The 21865-nt window shown below is 35.3% G+C and overlaps 1 protein-coding gene across 1 annotated transcript in view; it reads right to left on the minus strand.

Annotated features, from left to right (window-relative positions):
* Positions 1 to 21865, minus strand: part of Agmo (alkylglycerol monooxygenase) — a 327029-nt gene that overhangs the window by 143848 nt on the left and 161316 nt on the right. Inside the window, exons 6-10 of the mRNA XM_042695829.1 lie at positions 20771 to 20837; positions 18676 to 18741; positions 18511 to 18590; positions 13538 to 13672; positions 11545 to 11661 (exon numbers count right to left, since the gene is read on the minus strand). Coding sequence (XP_042551763.1) covers positions 11545 to 11661; positions 13538 to 13672; positions 18511 to 18590; positions 18676 to 18741; positions 20771 to 20837 — 465 coding nt within the window. The remainder of the gene's footprint in view (positions 1 to 11544; positions 11662 to 13537; positions 13673 to 18510; positions 18591 to 18675; positions 18742 to 20770; positions 20838 to 21865) is intronic.

Raw genomic sequence — 21865 nt, forward strand, 5'->3', positions numbered from 1 at the left:
CTTCCCAAGGCTATCTACAAATTCAATGCAATACCTATCAAAATTCCACCCTTATTCTTCAAGGAAATAGAAGAGGCAATCCAAAAATTCATATGGAACAATAAAAGACCCCGAATAGCAAAAACGCTCCTCGACGGAAAGAACACTGCTGGAGGAATATCAGTACCAAATTTCAAACTCTACTATAAAGCCATAGTAATCAAAACAGCTTGGTATTGGCATAAGAACAGACCTCAGGACCAATGGAATAGAATTGAAAACCCAGAAATGAACCTACAGACCTATAGCCATCTAATCTTCGATAAGGGAGCTAAAACAATAGAATGGAAGACAGACAGCCTCTTCAGTAAATGGTGCTGGCAAAACTGGTTAACTACATGTAGAAAACTAAAGCTGGATCCTTATATATCACCCTGCACCAGAATCAACTCCAAATGGATCAAAGACCTTGAACTCAAAGCAGACACTCTGATTACAGGATGGAATAGGAGAAACCCTGGGTCTCCTCGGCTCAGGCCGAAATTTTCTGAATAGAGACCCGGAAACACAACAAATCAAAGAAAGGTTGGACAAATGGGATTGTATAAGGTTGCAGAGCTTCTGCAGGGCAAATGACATAGCTAGCAAGATCAATAGAAAGCCCACGGATTGGGAGAAGATCTTTACTAGCCATACAACGGACAAGGGTCTCATATCTAAAATATACTTGGAACTCAAAAAATTAAACCACCCAACAACAAATCCTCAAAGAAACAACTGCCCAATAAGTAAGTGGGCGAAAGACCTAAAGAGAAGCTTCTCTGAAGAAGAAAGAAGGATGGCCAATAGACACATGAAGAAATGTTCAACATCCCTAGCCATAAAAGAAATGCAAATCAAAACAACATTGAGATATCACCTCACTCCAGTTAGAACAGCAAAAATCAAGAACTCTAACAACAACAGATGCTGGAGGGGATGTGGACAGAAAGGAACCTTACTTCATTGTTGGTGGGAATGTAAACTTGTTCAACCACTTTGGAAAGCAGTATGGAGGTTCCTCAAAAGACTCCATATAGAGCTCCCCAATGACCCAGCAATCCCACTTTTGGGCATTTACCCAAATGACCACAAACAAGGCCACACTAAAGCTACCAGCACAACTATGTTTATTGCAGCATTATTTACCATAGCTAAGATATGGAACCAACCCAGATGCCCCTCAGTAGATGAATGGATCAAGAAGATGTGGTATATATACACAATGGAATTCTATGCCTCCATCAGAAAGAATGACATTGCCCCACTTGTTAGGAAATGGAAAGGCTTGGAAAAAATTATATTAAGTGAAGTAAGCCAGGCCCAAAGAAACATAGGTCCCATGGTTTCCCTTATTTGCAATATCTAGTATAGGTATGAGTCAAGCGGAAAAAGTCAGAGAATGTGATGTTAGGAAAACGAACCCTCAAATATGTATTTTAATGTTTTTGTTTCTTTCATGCATGTGTTTCTAACGCATTTATAAGATTATTTCTTTGTTGCTTTGTATGTCCCTCCCCCACAGTGTAACCCCCGCTTTCACTATAAATGATGTCAGTATAACATGTGGAGGAGACTGGGACAAACAAGTCGTTTAAGGATTCAGGTGGACCTGTTGCAACAATGAGAAGTACAAAATGTCATGTCAAAACCAGCTTTACAATGTCGTTGGGGGGTGGAGGGGGAGTATGATTGGGCGGGGGGAGGGGGGAGTGTGGGAAGGGAGGTGAAGGGTAAACAAAGGAGGAGGCTGCAATGCTTGGTAAGAAATGTATGCATTTTCCTGCCCATGTAATTGTAACCCCTCTGTACAGTATGTTCTCAATTAAAATAAAATAAAATAAAAAAAAAAGTCCTTTCTTTCCCCATAGATAAAATAAAGAAAGCCCTTTAAGTTTTCTAAGAGAGCTGTTGCTCTGTCATCCTTCTATGAAAATATCTGTTAGTCTGCACAACTACCATTCGTATTCCCACTCAACAAATAGCACACATGTTACATCTTAAAAGGCTATTAAATATAAAAAGCTTTTATATCTATATTACGCATAAAAACATATTTAAATGTTATAGTTACTAATTAAGCTACCATCCTATCATATTAAAAATGAGTGTAACCTTAACAAAATGAAAAATGGGGGTCGTATTTTATCCCTTGCTCAAGTAAAACAAACAATGCTAATATATATGAAACCACCTAACAACTTTTGGAAACAAAAAGAAATCACATGAGGCTAAACTGAAAAAATGAAAGTATATGCCTTATATTGACTAATGACATCTCATGTGGAGTCTAAGCTAGATCTAATTTTCCAAAGGAACACTGTTAGGAGGGAATTAACTATATAGATGTGGTTTTTCCCCCCAGTGGATCTATTAAAAATGCAAACATGAAAACACTATGTAAGAAATTGTAATGTCCTAGTTTTAAAGTTTGTTCCAATTTCTTACATAGTATTTTCATGTTTACAACTTTGGCGCTGGGGGGGCGGGATATAAGGAGCGGGTGGGAGGGACAAGGGACAGGGGAGATGGGAAGGCATGGGAAGGGGAAACAAAGGAGGAGGCAACAATGCTTGATAAGAAATGTACTCATTACCTTGCTCATGTAATTGTAACCCCTCTGTACAGTATTTTCACAATAAAAAAAGAGAAGTCATAAAGCTAAAAAAAAAGAAATTGTAATGTCCTAATCTTTTACAAAGACTACATCCATGAGAATTATAAAACATAATAATCAGCTCCCAAACTCATATTTGATATTGTCAAATGCCTTATTAACTTAAATGTACCATCAAAGTAATCTTAAAACACATCCACAATAATTGTACTACACATTGAATTATAAAACCTTATTAAATATTCAAACTGTTTGGTGCCTAATTAAAAACAACATTGTGTCTTCTCTCTTAATACATGAACATACTAGTACAGAATACATTTTTATTCCAAATATGTATGCATTCATGTTATCACCCTGTGAAATGGAGCTTGGCAGCTAAGGAATTGATTACCCAAGCATTACTAATTCAAAATCAACATAAACGTCTGCAGGTCATATCACTAAACTTATGTACTTAAATATGGGCTGCACCTTAGTAGTGGCAATCAAATCACTTCTTTGACTCTCAACCTTATTTATACAGAACTCACACACATAAAAACAAGTAAGTATTTATCTACTCGGATAGATGTATAAACAGAAAAGACTGTGGGACCACAGCAGGGCCCTCAATTACAAGTCAGCCACAACTTTTCTATGTGATTATTGGCTACAGTGAAACTGGAAAAAAAATATTACTGTTGGATTTTAAACTCTTACTTTGCTCTTAGACATCCCGGAGACTAGAAAGGCACTATAGAATTTTGCAAATAAGCAACCTTTCTTCCTAGTCACACAGCATGGTTTAAGCAAAAGAAAACACATGTGGGAAATAAGCAAAAGCACCTTTCAAAATTAATTTGTGTTGGGAATGAAGCTGCCTCCAACTCTATTTCAGTTTGAAAAAGGTTTCAACACTAGATAGTTTGCTTTGTCAATATATCTGTGTTTTTCTTAAAGCTTTTCACAAAAGTAGAACAATCTTTTGAAGACTATTCTATAAATTGCATCTCTTAATATCCAATGCCTGTCCATATTCTCCCCCCAGGAAAATATATCCATATATACTCAGACTTGCAACTATCTTGGTGAATTCAATAACAAGAGTATCTGTTTCAAGATCAAAGTAAAGGCCCACATAGCTAAAAATGGCTACATTTCCCAGTTTAATTTTGTGAATTAATACGCAGTAATTTATTTATGGGTATTTTATATAACTAAAACCCACTGTAGTTTTACTGTAACTATACATTGGACTCAATAGTGGCTTAGGGGTCAAGAGTTTGATATGTCAAAATACATTGTACTTATAAACTGATTTGTTAAAATGGTAACTTTCTCCTGTCTGGAGTCAGTGGCTATGACCAAGGGGAGGGAAGGGATAGTGGGACAACACCAAGGAAGGGAAGGGGTAACAATGATCGACAAGTAATGTACTCATTGCCTTACTCATGTAACTGTAACCCCTCCGTACAACATCTTAACAATAAAATAAAAAAACGAATTATAGAGGACTGAAAATGATTAGTAATAGTGAGCACATAAAAAATAAGGGCTAGCAAAATTGAGGGGATGTGTAGGTTTGAAGATGATGATAATTATGAAACATTTGACATCTAGCAAGATTCACTGTACTCATAAACTGACATGTTTAATTGAAATCCCTTTGTTCAACTACTTAAAGTTAATTAATCATTTTTAAGAAAAGATGGAAGACGTGAAAGAAAAATAATTAGGTATGATTTAAATTGTGATCATGGCACAAATGTGGAAAATCACTGGCAATACAAGTGGGAGAGTGTAAAAAATGGAAGAATATAAACAATGAACATTGTAAAAATTAGATTTTAAATATGTCAAAGGGTATTGCTAATGGAACTGTATAATATGCAATGTCAATGATTCCTGTATACAAAAAATAAAATGGCAACTTTCTACAACTACTCAAAGATAATAAAATTTTAATTCATGAGTGTGATATGATGATGCAGATGAAGTAGCTTTTCTTTTGGATCAACTAAATGTCTACACTCTCTCAATGAACATACAATCTGGTCATATTTTGAGTGAACATATGAAGATAATGTGTATACAGCCTCTTGTAGAGTTGGTATGAGTCCTTAGGATAAAGAGCTTTAGTAAAGTTTCCAACATTGTTTGACAACTTCAGATCAACAAAATAAGATTACAAACAGCCACTAAAATTTCATTTGTTCTGAACATGTACGATCCTTTTTCTTGTATTTAACCCCTGAAAAATCTGATCTTCAGATGATAAAAATATAAACAGACATGTGTATGAAGTTATTCAACAATTTATGCAATGGACTTGGACACCTACAAATTTTAGTGCCTACAGATAAGGACATGGTTTGGGGGCCTTCCACCGTGGAATTTTCACAGCAACTGAGCATCAGAAGTTTGGTTACTTTGTTAATTTGATGTCTACTTGAACAAAACTGAGAGTAATGTGTTTCTTTCTTCCTGAAATAAATTCTGAAGTTTGTTTTTCTCTTTTGAGGACAACTGGCAAACCATTCAAGCACTGCATGGGATTGTTTTTGTCATTATTTATACACATATAGGAGAAAGTAAACAGCCAGCAAGTATATAACCAATTATTATATCTTTAAGATGTTTCTTGACATATTGGAAACATCCATTTAAAACTTTGTCCTGAAAAAAAATTTTCCTGAGTATCATATTGCTTAACATCATCTTATCTGAACTTAGGACACAAGTGGTTTTTTCTTTCTTGCTGTTGTTTCTAATGTATTTATAAGGTACCACATGATTTTTTTTTTTTTGTTGCTTTGTATGTCCCTCCCCCATGGTATAACCCCTGTTTGATGTTGGTATAATTTAGGGAGCGGAAGGGAAAAAACAAATTGTTTAAATAGAGATACAGGTAGACACATTCCAACAATGAGATGTACAAGATGCTATGTGGAAAAACGAACTTTACAATTTAGAGGGGGGACAGGGAGGGGGGCAGAGGGGGTGTAGTTGCGGAGGTGGGAGGGACGGGATGGTAGGGGAAAAACAAAGGAGGAGGCAACAATGCTGGATAAGAAATGTATATATACCACATTTTTTTGTTTGTTTTTTGGGGGGAGGGTGTACGGTCGTGGGGCCTGAGCTCTGAGCCTGGGCACTGTCCCTCAGCTCTTAAGCTCAAGGTTAGTGTTCTACCACTTGAGCCATAGCGCCACTTCCGGCTTTTTTTTTTCTTTTTGCTTATGTGGTGCTGAGGAATTGAACCCAGGGCATCATGCATGCAAGGAAAGCGCTCTACAACTGAGCCACCTTCCCAGTCCCATATTTTCTTGATCCATTCATCTACTGAGGGGTTGGTTCCATCTCTTAGCTATGGTAAATAATGCTGCAATAAACATAGTTGTGCTGGTAGCTTTAGTATGGTCATGTTTGTGATCATTTGGGTAAATGCCCAAAAGTGGGATTGCTGGGTCATAGGGGAGCTCTATGTGGAGTCTTTTGAGGAACCTCCAATACTACTTTCCAAAGTGGTTGAACAAGTTTACATTCCCACCAACAATGCAGTAGGGTTCCCTTCTGTCTTCATCTCTTCCAGCATCTGTTGTTATTAGAGTTCCTGATTATAGCCATTCTAACTGGAGTGCGGTGGTATCTCAATGTTGTTTTGATTTTCATTTCTTTTATGGCTAGAGAGGTTGAGCATTTCTTCATTGGCCATCCTTCTTTCCTCTTCAGAGAGGAAACTCTTTAGCCCACTTATTTATTGGGCAGTTGTTTCTTTGAGGATTTATTGTTGGGGGATTTAATTTTTTGAGTTCCACGTATATTTTAGATATAAGACCCTTGTCTTCTCCCAATCCATGGGCTTTCTATTGATCTTGCTAGCTATGCCTCCATCAGAAATTGAAAGACTTGGAAAAAATTATATTAAGTGAAGTAAGCCAGGCCCAAAGAAACATAGGTCCCATGGTTTCCCTTATTTGCAATAACTAGAATATGTCTGAGTCAAGCAGAAAAGGTCAGATAAGTTGATATTAGGGAAATGAACCCCCAAAAAAGTATTCAAATGGTTTTTTTCTTTCATGATTGTTTCTAACATATTTATAAGATTATTTCTTTCTTGCTTTGTATGTCCCTCCCCCACAGTATAACCCCTGCTTTCATTGTATTTGATGTTGGTATAATTTGTGGAGGGGGAAAATGGATACAGGTGGACCCATTGCAACAATGAGATGTACAAGTCGTTATGTCGAAAAACGAACTTAATAACTTTGGTGTGGGGGAGGAGGATCGGGTATGGGGGTTGGGAGGTATGGAAAGGGATGGGAAGGGGAAAAAAAAGGGGAGGTAACAATGCTTGATAAGAAATGTACTCATTCTCTTGTCCATGTAATGTTAACCTCTCTGTACAATATTTTCACAATAAAAAATGTACACATTACCTTGCTCATGTGATTGTAACCCTTCTGTACAGTACGGTATTTTTACAATAAAAAACTTATAAAAAATCTTCCTGAGTATCATTGGAAGAGAAACAAAAGATGTAGAGGATTGAACTTCAAAGCCAGTCTGGGCAGAAAGGTCCCTGAAACTCCATCTCCAAAGTAATCAGTAAAAAAGCAAGGCTGGAGGTATGGCTCAAATGGCAGAGCACCAGCCATGAGAAAGCAAGAAAAACAGTCTTGAAGTCTTGAGTTCCAACACAAATATAAGCAAAAGGGAAAAAGAAAAGCGTTCTTTCTTAACATATTTAGCATTCTGTTTCAAATAGAATTATTTTTATATATTTTTTATTGTAAAGATACTGTACAGATAGGTTAGTTACATGAGTAAGGCAATGTTTACATTTCCTATAATTCAATAAATAAATTACATGGAAAATATAACTTAGGATGAATTATTATTTCAAATAAGTAATTAAAATAATTCCATTATAGTTCTTTAATGAAATGATTAGCAATAACCCAAATTTAGATTTACTATTTAAAAGAGATTTAATCTTTTAAGCCCCTTCAAGCAGACTGTTTACTTAATTGATAGTTTAATTCCATTTTTAAAACTTTGAGGATTTTCCCATAGACTCCACTCCCAAATTACTCAAGCTGATTCAAAACTTTGGCAAAGTAGCAGGTTATAAAATTAACCCCCAAAAATCAATGGCTTTTCTGTATGCCAACAATGAGAAAAGTGTGGCTGAAATTAGGAAAGCAACTCCATTTGTAATAGCCCCACAAAAAATAAAATACCTAGGAATTAACTTAACTAAAGAAGTGAAGGACCTCTATGATGAAAACTTTAAAATCTTGAAAAAGGAAATCAACACAGAACTTAAAAAATGGCAAAACCTCCCATGCTCCTGGATTGGAAAGATTAACATCATGAAAATGGCAATACTTCCCAAGGCTATCTACAAATTCAACACAATACCTATCAAAATTCCACCCTCATTCTTCAAGGAAATAGAAGAGGCAATCCAAAAATTCATATGGAACAATAAAAGACCCCGAATAGCAAAAACGCTCCTCGACGGAAAGAACAATGCTGGAGGAATATCAATACCAAATTTCAAACTCTACTATAAAGACATAGTAATCAAAACAGCTTGGTATTGGCATAAGAACAGACCTCAGGACCAATTAAATAGAATTGAAAACCCAGAAATGAACCTACAGACCTATAGCCATCTAATCTTCGATAAGGGAGCTAAAATAATAGAATGGAAGACAGACAGCCTCTTCAGTAAATGGTGCTGGCAAAACTGGTTAACTACATGTAGAAAACTAAAGCTAGATCCTTATATATCACCCTGCACCAGAATCAACTCCAAATGGATCAAAGACCTTGAACTCAAAGCAGACACTCTGAAAACATTACAGGATGGAATAGGAGAAACCCTGGGTCTCCTTGGCTCAGGCCGAAATTTTCTGAATAGAGACCCGGAAACACAACAAATCAAAGAAAGGTTGGACAAATGGGATTGCATAAGGTTGCAGAGCTTCTGCAGGGCAAATGACATAGCTAGCAAGATCAATAGAAAGCCCACAGATTGGGAGAAGATCTTTACTAGCCATACAACGGACAAGGGTCTCATATCTAAAATATACTTGGAACTCAAAAAATTAAACCACCCAACAACAAATCCTCAAAGAAACAACTGCCCGATAAGTAAGTGGGCGAAAGACTTAAAGAGAAGCTTCTCTGAAGAAGAAAGAAGGATGGCCAATAGACACATGAAGAAATGTTCAACATCCCTAGCCATAAAAGAAATGCAAATCAAAACAACATTGAGATATCACCTCACACCAGTTAGAACAGCAAAAATCAAGAACTCTAACAACTACAGATGCTGGAGGGGATGTGGACAGAAAGGAACCTTACTTCATTGTTGGTGGGAATGTAAACTTGTTCAACCACTTTGGAAAGCAGTATGGAGGTTCCTCAAAAGACTTCACATAGAGCTCCCCTATGACCCAGCAATCCCACTTTTGGGCATTTACCCTAATGTTTACAAAAAAGACCACACTAAAGCTACCAGCACAACTATGTTTATTGCAGCATTATTTACCATAGCTAAGATATGGAACCAACCCAGATGCCCCTCAGTAGATGAATGGATCAAGAAAATGTGGTATATATACACAATGGAATTCTATGCCTCCATCAGAAAGAATGACATTGCCCCATTTGTTAGGAAATGGAAAGGCTTAGAAAAAATTATATTAAGTGCAGTAAGCCAGGCCCAAAGAAACATAGGTCCCATGGTTTCCCTTATTTGCAATATCTAGTATAGGTATGAGTCAAGCGGAAAAAGTCAGAGAATGTGATGTTAGGAAAACGAACCCTCAAATATGTATTTTAATGTTTTTGTTTCTTTCATGCATGTGTTTCTAACGAATTTATAAGATTATTTCTTTGTTGCTTTGTATGTCCCTCCCCCACAGTGTAACCCCCGCTTTCACTATATTTGATGTCAGTATAACATGTGGAGGAGACGGGGACAAACAAGTCGTTTAAGGATTCAGGTGGAAATGTTGCAACAATGAGAAGTACAAAATGTCATGTCAAAACCAGCTTAACAATGTCGGAGTGGGGGGGGGGGAGGGAGGGTTTGATTGGGTGGGGGGGAAGGGGGAGGGTGGGAAGGGAGGTGAAGGGTAAACAAAGGAGGAGGCTGCAATGCTTGGTAAGAAATGTATGCATTATCCTGCCCATGTAATTGTAACCCCTCTGTACAGTATGTTCTCAAATAAAAAAAAATAAAAAAAAATAAAAAAAAAAACTTTGAGGATTTTATTCTATTCTTTCAGCTGAAGATTTTCCCAGTGCCCTTTCATGACTTTTCTCTTACTTCATAATAACATAAATTATATAAATGAGCATAAAAGGATTTATTTGTGTTATTACTCACACACACATATATATTTGAATTAAATATATCAAATACACACCTTCCATTTCTCTTTTTTTACCATTCTCCTAAAGTTATTATTGTTGAAATGTTAACTAAGGGAATATGCTTTAGTTTGGGATTATGTGTTTTCTGGGAGTAAGATCTGAATCTCTTTATTTTAAGTAACTGACACTAAATCTGACTTTAAAGTATATACCTATTCAGGGTTTATCTGGACCATGGTTAGTGTAAATTTAGATCCATATCTATGACGTCTAGGAGGTTAAAAATCTCAAGGAAGGTTTTTCATCTCCTTAACTAAGTGCAAGTTAAGAAAACTTCCAGTTCATATTTTGGCTTTCTCCTAGTGTTGTCTTCCCTTTACTGTGAGAGCATTTAGTTGTCAGTTATTTTATTAGAGATCGTTTTTCCTGTTCTTTTTTTTTTTTTTTTAAATCAGAGTTATGAAAGCTGTAGCTTTGTTCCTTTAGTTCATTTCCGTAGGAATTATCAGAGGTCTTAGGTCAGTTGTCAGAATAAACACTCTGTTTCCTACTCACATTAATATTATTTCAATAATTTTTTAGCATTGTAGGTACTTTTCAACTTTTGCTAGCATTGTAATAGATATTCTGTACATTTTTATCCCTCAATATTAGGTGTCCTACAGACCTTGAAAGTAAGTGTAACTAAACTGGAAATCTTTTGCTAAAGTATCATCATTACTCCTACAGAGTTATTGTGCCACCTACCATATTTATGATACAGTAAGAATCTGTTATAAGATGTATATTTTTCTTGGTGTATATTAAATTATAGATGTAAAGGGCTTCTTCATGTCACTTTCACACATGCACCTGCTCTATTACTATCTTATTTTGTCCCTTTCTTATTTCTTTGTAACAATGAACAAAGTCAGTAATTTCCTTATTCTTCTGAGATACTATTTTCTATTTTGCATACTTTCAGTTGAGTTTCTTTTTTCATGTACATATTTGAACTACTGTAAATGCTTTCATAATAATATATGATAAATACGTATATAGCTGAAATATATGTTAACATGCTTATATTTATCATTTTACAAATTATTAGTTCTTTTTATATGCTTTCAGCTATTTTCATTCTCTCTCAAATACAGGCAATATGAGTATTCTTATGAAACAAAACAATTGTCCCCATATTAGAAAAAATGAACAATATATTTCAAATTAGAAATTTTCCCAAATTGGCCACTAATTGTGAATTTTATCGTAATTGTGGTAAAATTTAATTATGGAAAATAATTTGTTTATTGCTTCCATTGATAGCATATCATTTGATTAACACTCTGTTAACAGTGGTTTAGATGTAATTAATTCATTTACATTTAGTTTTCTGGAAGAATAAGCTTACCTGTTTAAATGTAAGATTGATCACTTCAGATATTTCCAACATTGAAGATGATAATTATATGAAAGACAAGAGATCAGCCACATGGGAGGGAGGCATTTTTATATACTAATTTTCCCACTCTCAATTTAAAATTATTATTGCTTACTGCTGTATTCATAAATGTCTCTTCATAAAATGCTAGCATCAAGGCGAACTGCACCCCTGCATATATCTTCAGCAGCTGAGATGCCGAGGATGAGAAAGGAACTTCTTTTCCTGTGACCTAGGTAGATAAGAAAGAAGTCTTTTCTTCATAATGCTCCTGAGCTTTCTTGCATATTCAAATTCACAGTATGTGAAACGCAACAAAAGAATATGTGAGAAGAGCCTTACATCGAAAAGTGTTTATAAATCAGGATACTTCTATTTCTCATTTCTGATACACTGTACATTACAGTTTTGATTTAGTCTGCCTTAAGACAAAACTAAGATATGATTCAGTAAAATGTATCAATATTAAAGACAAACAAAAGAAAATATAATGCATTGCCCCCCCCTTACCTGACAATATGTCAATGAGCATATTCAAGGGAAAAAAAAGTTAAAGAAGAAAAGAAGGTCACTCTACAAAGTACCTATAATCATACCCTGCAACACAATAGTGCTTTATTAAAAGCAAATTTCTTAAATCACTGAGTTTAACAGAAAAGAACGCTGCTTTTAAAATACACATGCTGGCACTCACTTAAATCTAAAATATGCACTTTGAATGATTTATTACAAAAGAATAAATGGCTTATAGGCTTTCTGGACCTAAAATGACAAAAATATTCACAGCTCTGTCAATCAGACTGTTGCATAAATAATTGCACACTTAAAATGTGCCTAAGAAATTTAAAAATTTTAAAGTAAGGATAATATTTCCTCAAACTTTCATATGCTTTTATAATCACAATAGAGCCTCTAAAGTGGACAGCAGTCTAGTCTTCCTATTGTTGTTATATTTTTATCAATGTGATTTAGTTGATAAAGAATTTTGTATGCTCTGAATGTTTGAAATGAAATTCTATTTCTTTTCTGTAGAAGAGGATGTCTAACCAAAATTGAAATTTGTATTTGGTTTCCAGTGTTTAAAAAAAAAAAAAAAAAAAAAGGAGGAGGCAATAATGCTTGATAAGAAATGTACTGATTACCTTGCTCATGTAACTGTAACCCCTCTGTACAGTATTTTCACAATAAAAACCTTATAAAAAATTTAAAAAAGTAAAAGAAAAAAAGAACAAATTCTATAGTATTTTTCTACATGTGATTTCTAAATTTAATTACTAAATTTAATATTATGACATGAGTTTATTCATAGCATGACCAAAAATCTGCCTGTCTTGATGTGAATTTAGACTTTATTTGGAGTCCCTAGTTTTTATGATCAAAACCAAAGAAGACTATAAGAGTCTCAAGGCTCCTCAGCCTCTGGTGTTCTATGACTCTGCATACAAGGCACATTCATAGATCTGTGAAGTCTGCAAAAATGCTCTTGGCTCTATGTTTGACTAGAGCTGGAAACTAGCCTCTGCTGCTCTGATTCCTGAACTGTGATCCCTGGGGGAAAAAAACGATGTCCACGAGGCAGACAGCACCTTTTTAAACTGCTGTGAGGGGTCGCTGCTCATTAAGTGATGCACCACCATCTGACTAAGGGAACATCATGTGTGTTTGTGGTGTGTGTGTGTGTGTGTGAGAGAGAGAGAGACAGAGACAGAGACAGAGACAGAGAGACAGAGAGAGATACAGAGACAGAGAGAGAGACAGACAGACAGACAGGGAGGGAGGGGGGGAGGGAGAGACAGAGAGTTGGTCCCGGGATTTGAACTCAGGGCCTAGACATTGTCCCTGAGCTTTTTTGCTCAAGGCTAGTGCTCTACAACTTGAACCACAGCTCCACTTCTGGCGCACAGACTTTCCTGCACATGCTGGCTTCAAACTGCCATCCTTAGATCCCAGCCTTCCCTGAAGCTAAGATTACAGGTATAATCTACCTGACCCTGGCTGAACATTTTTAAAAGAAAAGATTTGCATGAAGAAAACATATATCCCAACTGCCTGTAGACCTAATATATGAAACAAGTCTTCACTATTTCCAGCTCCATGAAATTTCTTACCTCTGGTATGTCTTCATGCAGTCCAAGTCGTGGTTTACCTGGACCCCATCCTGGTCCTTTAAATAGGACAGAAAACTTATGAAAGAATCCAGGTGTGGTCCAGAATGTAGTCCATATATAACATAAGTGGTGGAACTAGGAAAAAATAAAACGTAACATTTTAAAATAAGGCAACAAAAATTAAGCACAACTAATTATTTAATTGTATTGTTCAATGTAATTTACATATTGTTATTTAAGATATAATTTCCATTAATGATTGATATAAAATCATAAGTTATATTTTAATATATTTTAGTAATTCTGTCTTTGTTTTCATATTAATATATTTTAATTTTATTGTCAAGGTGATGTATGAGTTACATGTATAATTTAGTGAGTACATTTCTTGTTAAACTTGTTACTCCTCCCTCATTTTTCTCCCACTTTCCCTTCCAAAATCATTCTCAAGTTCTATAGCTCATTTCCAATATATTTCCTTGTGATTATTGCTGTTGTACTGGTTCACCATTTGTTTTTTGTCTCATCATTTCATTGTTCCCCTTCTCCTACCTAATCCAGAGACACATATACAAGACACAGGGTACCCAAATCAAATACAGTGACAACAGGGGATTAAACCATAGGAAAATATGAAAGAAAAAAGAATTCAAATAGTATATTAAAAAACAACAAAGAAAAACCCCTTATTGGGTTTCATTTTACTTAGCATTATCTTATAATGGATAATATGTACATAGCTATTGAGCTATTGTGATCCTCTTCTAGGACTATCCTAGACATATACTAATTATTACAAATGAAGGAAACCATGGAATTTCTGTTTCTTTGGGTCTGGCTTGCTTATTTAATATGATTTTTTTCTAAGTCTTTCTGTTTCCTTATGAATGGGGAGATGTCATTCTTTCTGATGGAAGCATAGAATTCCAAATATGGTATATATACACACTTGGGCTTTCATGTTAATATTTTAAGGTTCAATGTATTTATAATTTTGAGATTAAGACAGGCATTTGTTAGAAAATACTATGAGTAGAAAACCAAGGGTAACAAGCTAAAGCCTAGTCAGAGATTCACACTTGTAATCCTACCTAATTAGGACAATGAAATCTGAGGATTGCAGTTTGAAGTCATCCCAGGATATTATCTCTGATGATAGACCACCCGAGGAAAAAAGAAAGAAAGAGAAAAAGGAATGAAGGAAGGAAGGAAAGAAAGGAGAGAGAGAGGGAGGGAGGGAGGGAGGGAGAGAGGAAGGATGGAAGGAAGGAAGGAAGGAAGGAAGGAAGGAAGGAAGGAAGGAAGGAAGGAAGGAAGGAAGGAAGGAAGGAAGGAAGGAAGGAAGGAAGGGAGGGAAGAAAAGCTCTTGAAGTGGAAATGTGGCTCAAGAAGTAGAGCACTAGCTTTGAACAAGCAAGTCAGCAACAGCAACCAAGTTCTGAACCAGTACTGGTGTGTGCACACATATGCTCATACACACGTGCAAGAGCACACACACACACAAAGTTAGAAGGATTTGCTTCAAAAGTTAGAAGCCTTCACAACTCAACAAAAAGATATCAGATGATTTCCTTTTTCAAGTCTTGCTAAATAGAAATTCAGTTTATACATAGAAGCATATAAAGATTGGATATCTGTTAAAATTTCAAAACTTGGAAACTTTATTGTGTTTTAGACAAGTCATAGTAACAAAGGTATTCAAATGCATTTCAGCTAGTAGACATCTGACTATTAGGTGGTCTATCTTCTGTCATCAGAAGTGAAATTTGCTGACTAAAAGTGAAGTTTGCATTGGGCCTCAAAGCAGGACTCCACATTCTTTAATTAACATAGATTTTTCATGTACAATAGTTAAAAGTATGCCCACACATAAGTACTTGATAAATGTTAGCCATTAGGAGATCCAATTCATGCCATACAAGTGCTCATAATCCCCTTTATGATTAAAAATAATCCAAAGGTTTGGGCTTCCACTATAGATTACAAAGATAAATTATATTGTAAGTATAGAAATTAATTAATGAAGAAAGCAGCTGTGGCTCTCAGATTTTGTAGTCTGGCTTGAATTTACACTATCCCTGGATGAATTTTAACTATGAGGTTTATAAAACTAAATTTCAAAACTAATTCAGCAGCGATACCACCTAGAAACTATGTTGGAAATGAATTATACACCTTAAGGGGAGTGGAGTGAGGAGGGAAAAATCTGGGAGAGAATTAATGAGGGGATGACACCTTCAAAAGTAATGTGCTCAGTACCTGACTTATGTAAAGGTAAACCCTCTGTACATCACCTTTACATGAAAAATTTCAAAAAACTAAAATTGCTTGAAATATTGTAATCTAAAACAATTAAAGAACAACACAGTATTTGATAGAATAGATTTTTGAGGACAAGGCAAACATTAATTGAAAGTTATCCTGGGACTTTGATTAGCCATATAGAAAATTATGTGTTTAGGTGTTCTTGCACACATTAAAATACTTAACTTTTGTTATTCTAAAAACTGCAATTTTATTTCTATCACTCTGGATCTAGGCCATAGGAAATAGCAGGTAGTATTTTGAACTAAAATATTTTCTTATTTGCTTCCCAGTTTTCTGACACTTTCCAACCCCCAAGAGAAAGTAAAGTGAATGATTTAGATATAATAATATTAACGACCACCAAAATATTCTATATAGTAGGAACCGTTACAAGTTATTTTTTTAATATCCCCGTATGATAGGTAAGAAATTTGGCTCTATATCATGGCATACTAGCAACAATAGTCACGCATTTCTGAGTTACAACTCTTCATTATCATAACTTGCTGACCACACAGTTTATAAGGGAGAATGGAGAGGACTAAATCTTAGATCCATTTGTGACATTTCTTATGCTAAAGACTATGTTAGTATGTAAGAGTAGAGACCTGGAGAATTAGCCTAACAAGTGCATGTTAGTGGCTCATGCATACCTAAGATTACCTTACTATTGGTTCTCCCTCACTTCAATTGCAGTCCCCCAAGAGTTTTTGCAGCTCTGACTGAAGACAATTATCACTATCCTATTCTCTGCCTCAACTATGAAGGTTTATCTTCAACCAAGGATTTGACATTCTATGAAAATTGTCCATCAACCAGAAGCACTGATATCATCTAGGAACTTGTTGAAAACATAGACACTTTTAGACCAGGTCTTAGACTTGATGAACTGAATCTATATTTTGCTAAGTTGCTTCTGTGATTCCTATTCTTGTTAGGGTTGGAAACGTCTTTCCTTGAGCATTGAAACCAAGTTGTCTCATTCTTTGTAAATCTTCACAGGAAGAAGACAAATCTTACATGAAGGACTTTCAATGTATCATTTCTAAATTGGGTTCAATTCTCTAAAGATTATTATTAAGAAAATAACTGAAAATATTTGCTGAATGTCTCCTGAAGGATGTGTCATTTAATAAAATAGAACAGAGAGACAGAGAGAGATGCTTCAGTTGCTCAGAATAAATAAGAGGCAAAATTATCAACATTTCTCATTTGACATATAAACACATAGAAATTTTCCATGGCTTTTTATGTATAATACACATAGTATAGTATAAAGGTTAAACAGTGTTAAAGGAATTTGAGTGTTGATTGATTGGGGCAAATTTGCAACTGACAAGGTTTGTGAACCTGGATAAGTTATTTAAAGGCTACGAACATCAATTTTCCTATGATAAGGTTTGAATAGGAAAGGTCCACCAACAGGCTCATTTGGTGACTTCTATGTCACCAGTAGGTATTGGGCATGTGGTAGTAACCTTGGGGGCTGGCGGATTAGCTAGAGGAAATGGGTTATTGATGGTGTGTCATTGAAGGTTCTAGTCCTGTCTCTTCTCCCTTCTCAGCTTCCTGTCTGCTGTAGGGGATCGGCCTCCTCCACGCCAAGCTTCTACGATCAAGATCTACTGCCAAAGCATATGGCGCCAAGCAAACCTGGACTGAACCATTTGAACCCATGATCCCAAACTAATCCTCACCCCTTGGTGGTGTTTCAGGTATTCTCTCTCAGTGATGAAAGTCTGATTAATACACTCCTCTAACAAATAGGATTAAAAAATAGGCTCTATTCATAAGGTTTTAGTAATAGTGACATGAAATATTTTGTGCCGTGCTGTTTCCAATGTGCTCCACATCGTAGACGCCAAACAGATGTCCATTATTTTGGTATTTCAAACGTTTGTGGAAACTCAAGGAAGTAGGTTTGAAAATCGAGCCCAACATGAACCTACAATTTTGTCGCTTCCTGAGTGCTGCAACAAGTCCCCTGTACATAGAAGTTGTTGACTGACCTTCGCAGCTTTTTGAGCCTGCTTATCATTTTTTCACTTATGAATCTCTAACCCCAGGAGTCTTTGTGGTGGACTGAGGCTGACATATCAGAGCTTCGCAGACATTCTTCATTTCTCTAGTGTCAACCATTGAGGCCAATGAACAACCAATACCATATGTTTAATAGAAAACTGGTCCAGTCCAACAAGTCATAGCAGGTGAGGTAATGTGCAGACCTAACCAATCTGTAATAGTTCTTGACATCTATGTCTAAGAAGAATAGGGCAAAGGCCTTATGTTGAATTTCTAACCGGAGGCTGCAGCCTTGAAGCAAATACTTTTGGGGATCAACTTTAATTATATATGTTTCCACTATTCCTTCTGAATACATGAATATATTTTAGTCTATTCTGAAAAGAAATATGCTTATTAAAATGCTACTTTTTTCAGCCTACATAATAGCTATTTGAAAATTCTTAACACTGTGTTTTTTAAAGTATATTTTGCCCATTATGATCTAAGGTTCTGTTTGAAAGTAAAATTCATTTTCAAATTCTTCTACATTTCATTCTTTATTAGCAGTATAATGCACTTGTGCCTTTCATCAACTCATTTTTCTCTTAACTGTAAATTTATGAAATAATACAAGTTCAGAAAAACATTGCTGATCATATTACCTGCACCTTGAAAGGTTCAAATGTATTAATGGGATGTGTTAGACCATATGCAACTTGTTCATTCTCTGCTTCAAATGTCCCTGGAAAACAAATATTAAGACAACAGCCTTGACTTTCCATGAATAAATGAACTAATTTATTTTGCTATTTGTATATTTTACTTACCAAAAATTCTATCCCAGATAATAAGAGTGCCAGCATAATTTTTGTCTATGCAGTAACGATTTCTTCCTGTGTGATAAAATAATGAAAAATAATTTTTCAAAAACTTAAGTGATGCTTGCTGAAACATCATTTTTGTCTTCTTTTAAGAACATGGTAATAAAATTAAGAGTTAACCAATGGAACAAATGTCCTTGGAAACGTCTTCCCACAATACAAGATTTTTTTTTAACCAATAAGAAGTAAAAACAAAGTAGTATACACACACACACACACACACACACACACACATATGCTCTTACTTTAAAATTTTGATGCACTAAAAACTAACCCTTTGCTCTGAGCTTGTTCCAGGAAGAAACACACTAGCTCTTTTAATCATAAAAGATAGTAAAAATTAAATTTTTAGCTCATCACATATATGATGCTTTTCTTGCTCCAAAATTACAACTAAACTTAAGTAGTTAGGCATCATCTTATATATGTGTAATTTTAATTATAATAGTTATATAATGTATAATTAGTAAATTCATTCTATTTATCAACCATATAGGATTTTTAGTTATACATATATATAAACTTCAATAATCACAACTATATCAATATGTTTTTAAATCTAAATAATAAATATTAATTTTTAAAACACCATTCTCAACTAACTCAATTTATTTTTCGGTATACATTCCTTTAAGACATCTTCTAAACATGCAAATATGCATTTGAAGTAGTAATACAGGATAAAAATCTCCCTCTGTGCAAAAGCAGCATGAGATTGGTTGTACAGATACATACCTCACTGCATATACTGTCAAAACAATGCTTCCATGTTTGAGTGGGGGAGCATTTTGCTCTTGAAAGGATATTTCACAATGTCTTAACACCTTACTGGGAGTTATAAAGGTATACTAAAAGTTTTTTGTGGCTTAGGCAGGTGAACATCCTATACTGCACAGAACACATACAACCATGTGCCAAAATTCCACAATGCAGGTGTTGGGAAGCCCCAATATAAAATAGTAGAATGTGAAAGAGAGGCAAAGTAAATGAGCAATTATTTTCTGTGTGAACATGTACTTTTCCACTCCTTTTTCCTTTTCCATGAAGGACATCACAAGAGTATAACATTCTTGACCTCTCTACCCCTTTACTAACAGGCCCCTGGGGATTGGATAGTGACTGTTAAGTCTGAAAGTAGCTGATCCATCCATCTTCTTCTCTGCCTATGGGAGTTTGTGCTGCTCTGCCCCTGGCCATGGAGAAAGGCCAAGCTACAGTGTCCAGAGCTGCCTGTGAAGACTGAAGACATAAAAATAAAACTATAATATACAATTATTTTTGTCACAGGCCTCTGCCTCACAATATTTGTTCTAAGACTTATTTGTGCCACTGAATAGAAAACAATGATTTGGACATTTCTGCTGTTATTTGAATCTCTATTACATGAACCATGCTGCTCGTAACTTAATCTATTCTGATAAAACTTGGAATTCATTTTTGCCAATTAAAATAATGCTGCTATGCATATTCTTTATGGATTTTGTGGTACACAAATGTAAGCATTATTGTTATAATTAAAGTTGGTGTCTTTAAACTTTCTGCATTAGCCACATGTGATTTTCTGCTTAGGCAAAAGCAGCTTATGTTGTATTTTTTCATAAACTTAAGCAGGAGAAAGATACTTACTAGTATCTTTCTAAATGCTTAAAGTTTTCAAAACTAGAGACCCTCTGGCTGAGAACAGGAACAACCCTCAGAATTGAGGATAACCTATAACCAAGTGTAGCCTACAACAGATCCTTAATGACATTAAATGTTCCCTCTTCTGTTGGATATCTCATTATTTTCCCCTACTGAAACTAGTCTGAGAGCTAGGTAAAAAAGAAAATCCAAAGTACAGGCAGAATGTTCTCTTCCACCTCCACCATAGTCCATGTATGTTGAAATTTGTCCTGGCACAAAAGAGCAAACTATCTTTGTTTAAACAATAAATGGTTACTATACGGGGCAATTTTGGTGAAATGAGGTAAAATAAAATAATAATATTGTTGTTGTTAGAGAAATGAAGATGGAAAACAAAGAAGGAACAGGATCTCCTTACCATGATGAACTCTATGGTGGCTAGGAGTATTAAGAATGAGTTCCAAAGGACCAAGATTACTGATAACCTGTAAAACATAATGTATGTTTATGCATACAGTTACCATTAAATGTGTACATGGTGCACAAATAAATTTTTAAAAAGTACCTAAACATAGTAAGTTTTTGAGTTAGCATTGGAGTGAGAAGTATCGATACCTGGAATTCATACAAGAATAGTAATATCCTAAATCAATGGTAAGAAACATGGCAGGCATATAGGAAAGAGTGGGGATGGCTCTGTTTATTGTCTGTGATTTGGGGGAAAAAAGCTTTTTTATCTGTTCTTGTTTTTTTTTTTTTAATTTCTGGCCAGTCACATTATGGAGCCCAAGTTGGCCTCAAATTAAACCATTTTCTTGCCTTCAGCTTCCTGAATTCTGGGCTCAGGGCAACACTGAGCCCCCTAACTAACGTTTCCTATAACTCCACAGCCTCATCTTTAAAATGGAAATAATAACATTGTGAAAAAATAATGTAGCTGTGAAGATTCCTGATATGACTATATTTGTATGCACTATATCTAAGGTACAATTACCCCAGGTTCCATGTTGATTTATGTTCTTTATTACTTTCAACTATGGCATTATTTATGCTAACAGTACATGTCTAGTAGAGGAGAAACATTGTGTTATATTCATTTTCAGGAGTTGATTTCTTCTGGATGAACAAGTTAGTGTATCAGAAGCTACCTATTGCATTCATGTGATTTTTGTCTGTTCAGATAGAATCCTTACTGAGCTGGGATGCTGAGTAGCATTTATATAAGTGTCTTCCTTATACAAATGCTACTCAGCATCCCAGCTCAGTAACATAATTCAATGTTAGTTAAAGGAACCTTTGCTATAGTTAGTGTCACCCCAGAAAGTGGCCTTCAATTCTATAGTGATCTTTCTCCATGTTTCTGTTCTAGAATGTACAGATTTTGGGGATAGTTAAGCCAAGCAGATATCACAAAAGTACAGCATGCTATATGTAATTCATTTGGTATGTTATATGATTAATATTAGACAAGTTGGAAAAACTTCTAATTTAATTTATGTTGTTCAGTTTTTCA

This window comes from Dipodomys spectabilis, unplaced genomic scaffold (genome assembly GCF_019054845.1).
Source record: "Dipodomys spectabilis isolate Male_0828 unplaced genomic scaffold, ASM1905484v1 ptg000190l, whole genome shotgun sequence".
Taxonomy (NCBI): domain Eukaryota; kingdom Metazoa; phylum Chordata; class Mammalia; order Rodentia; family Heteromyidae; genus Dipodomys; species Dipodomys spectabilis.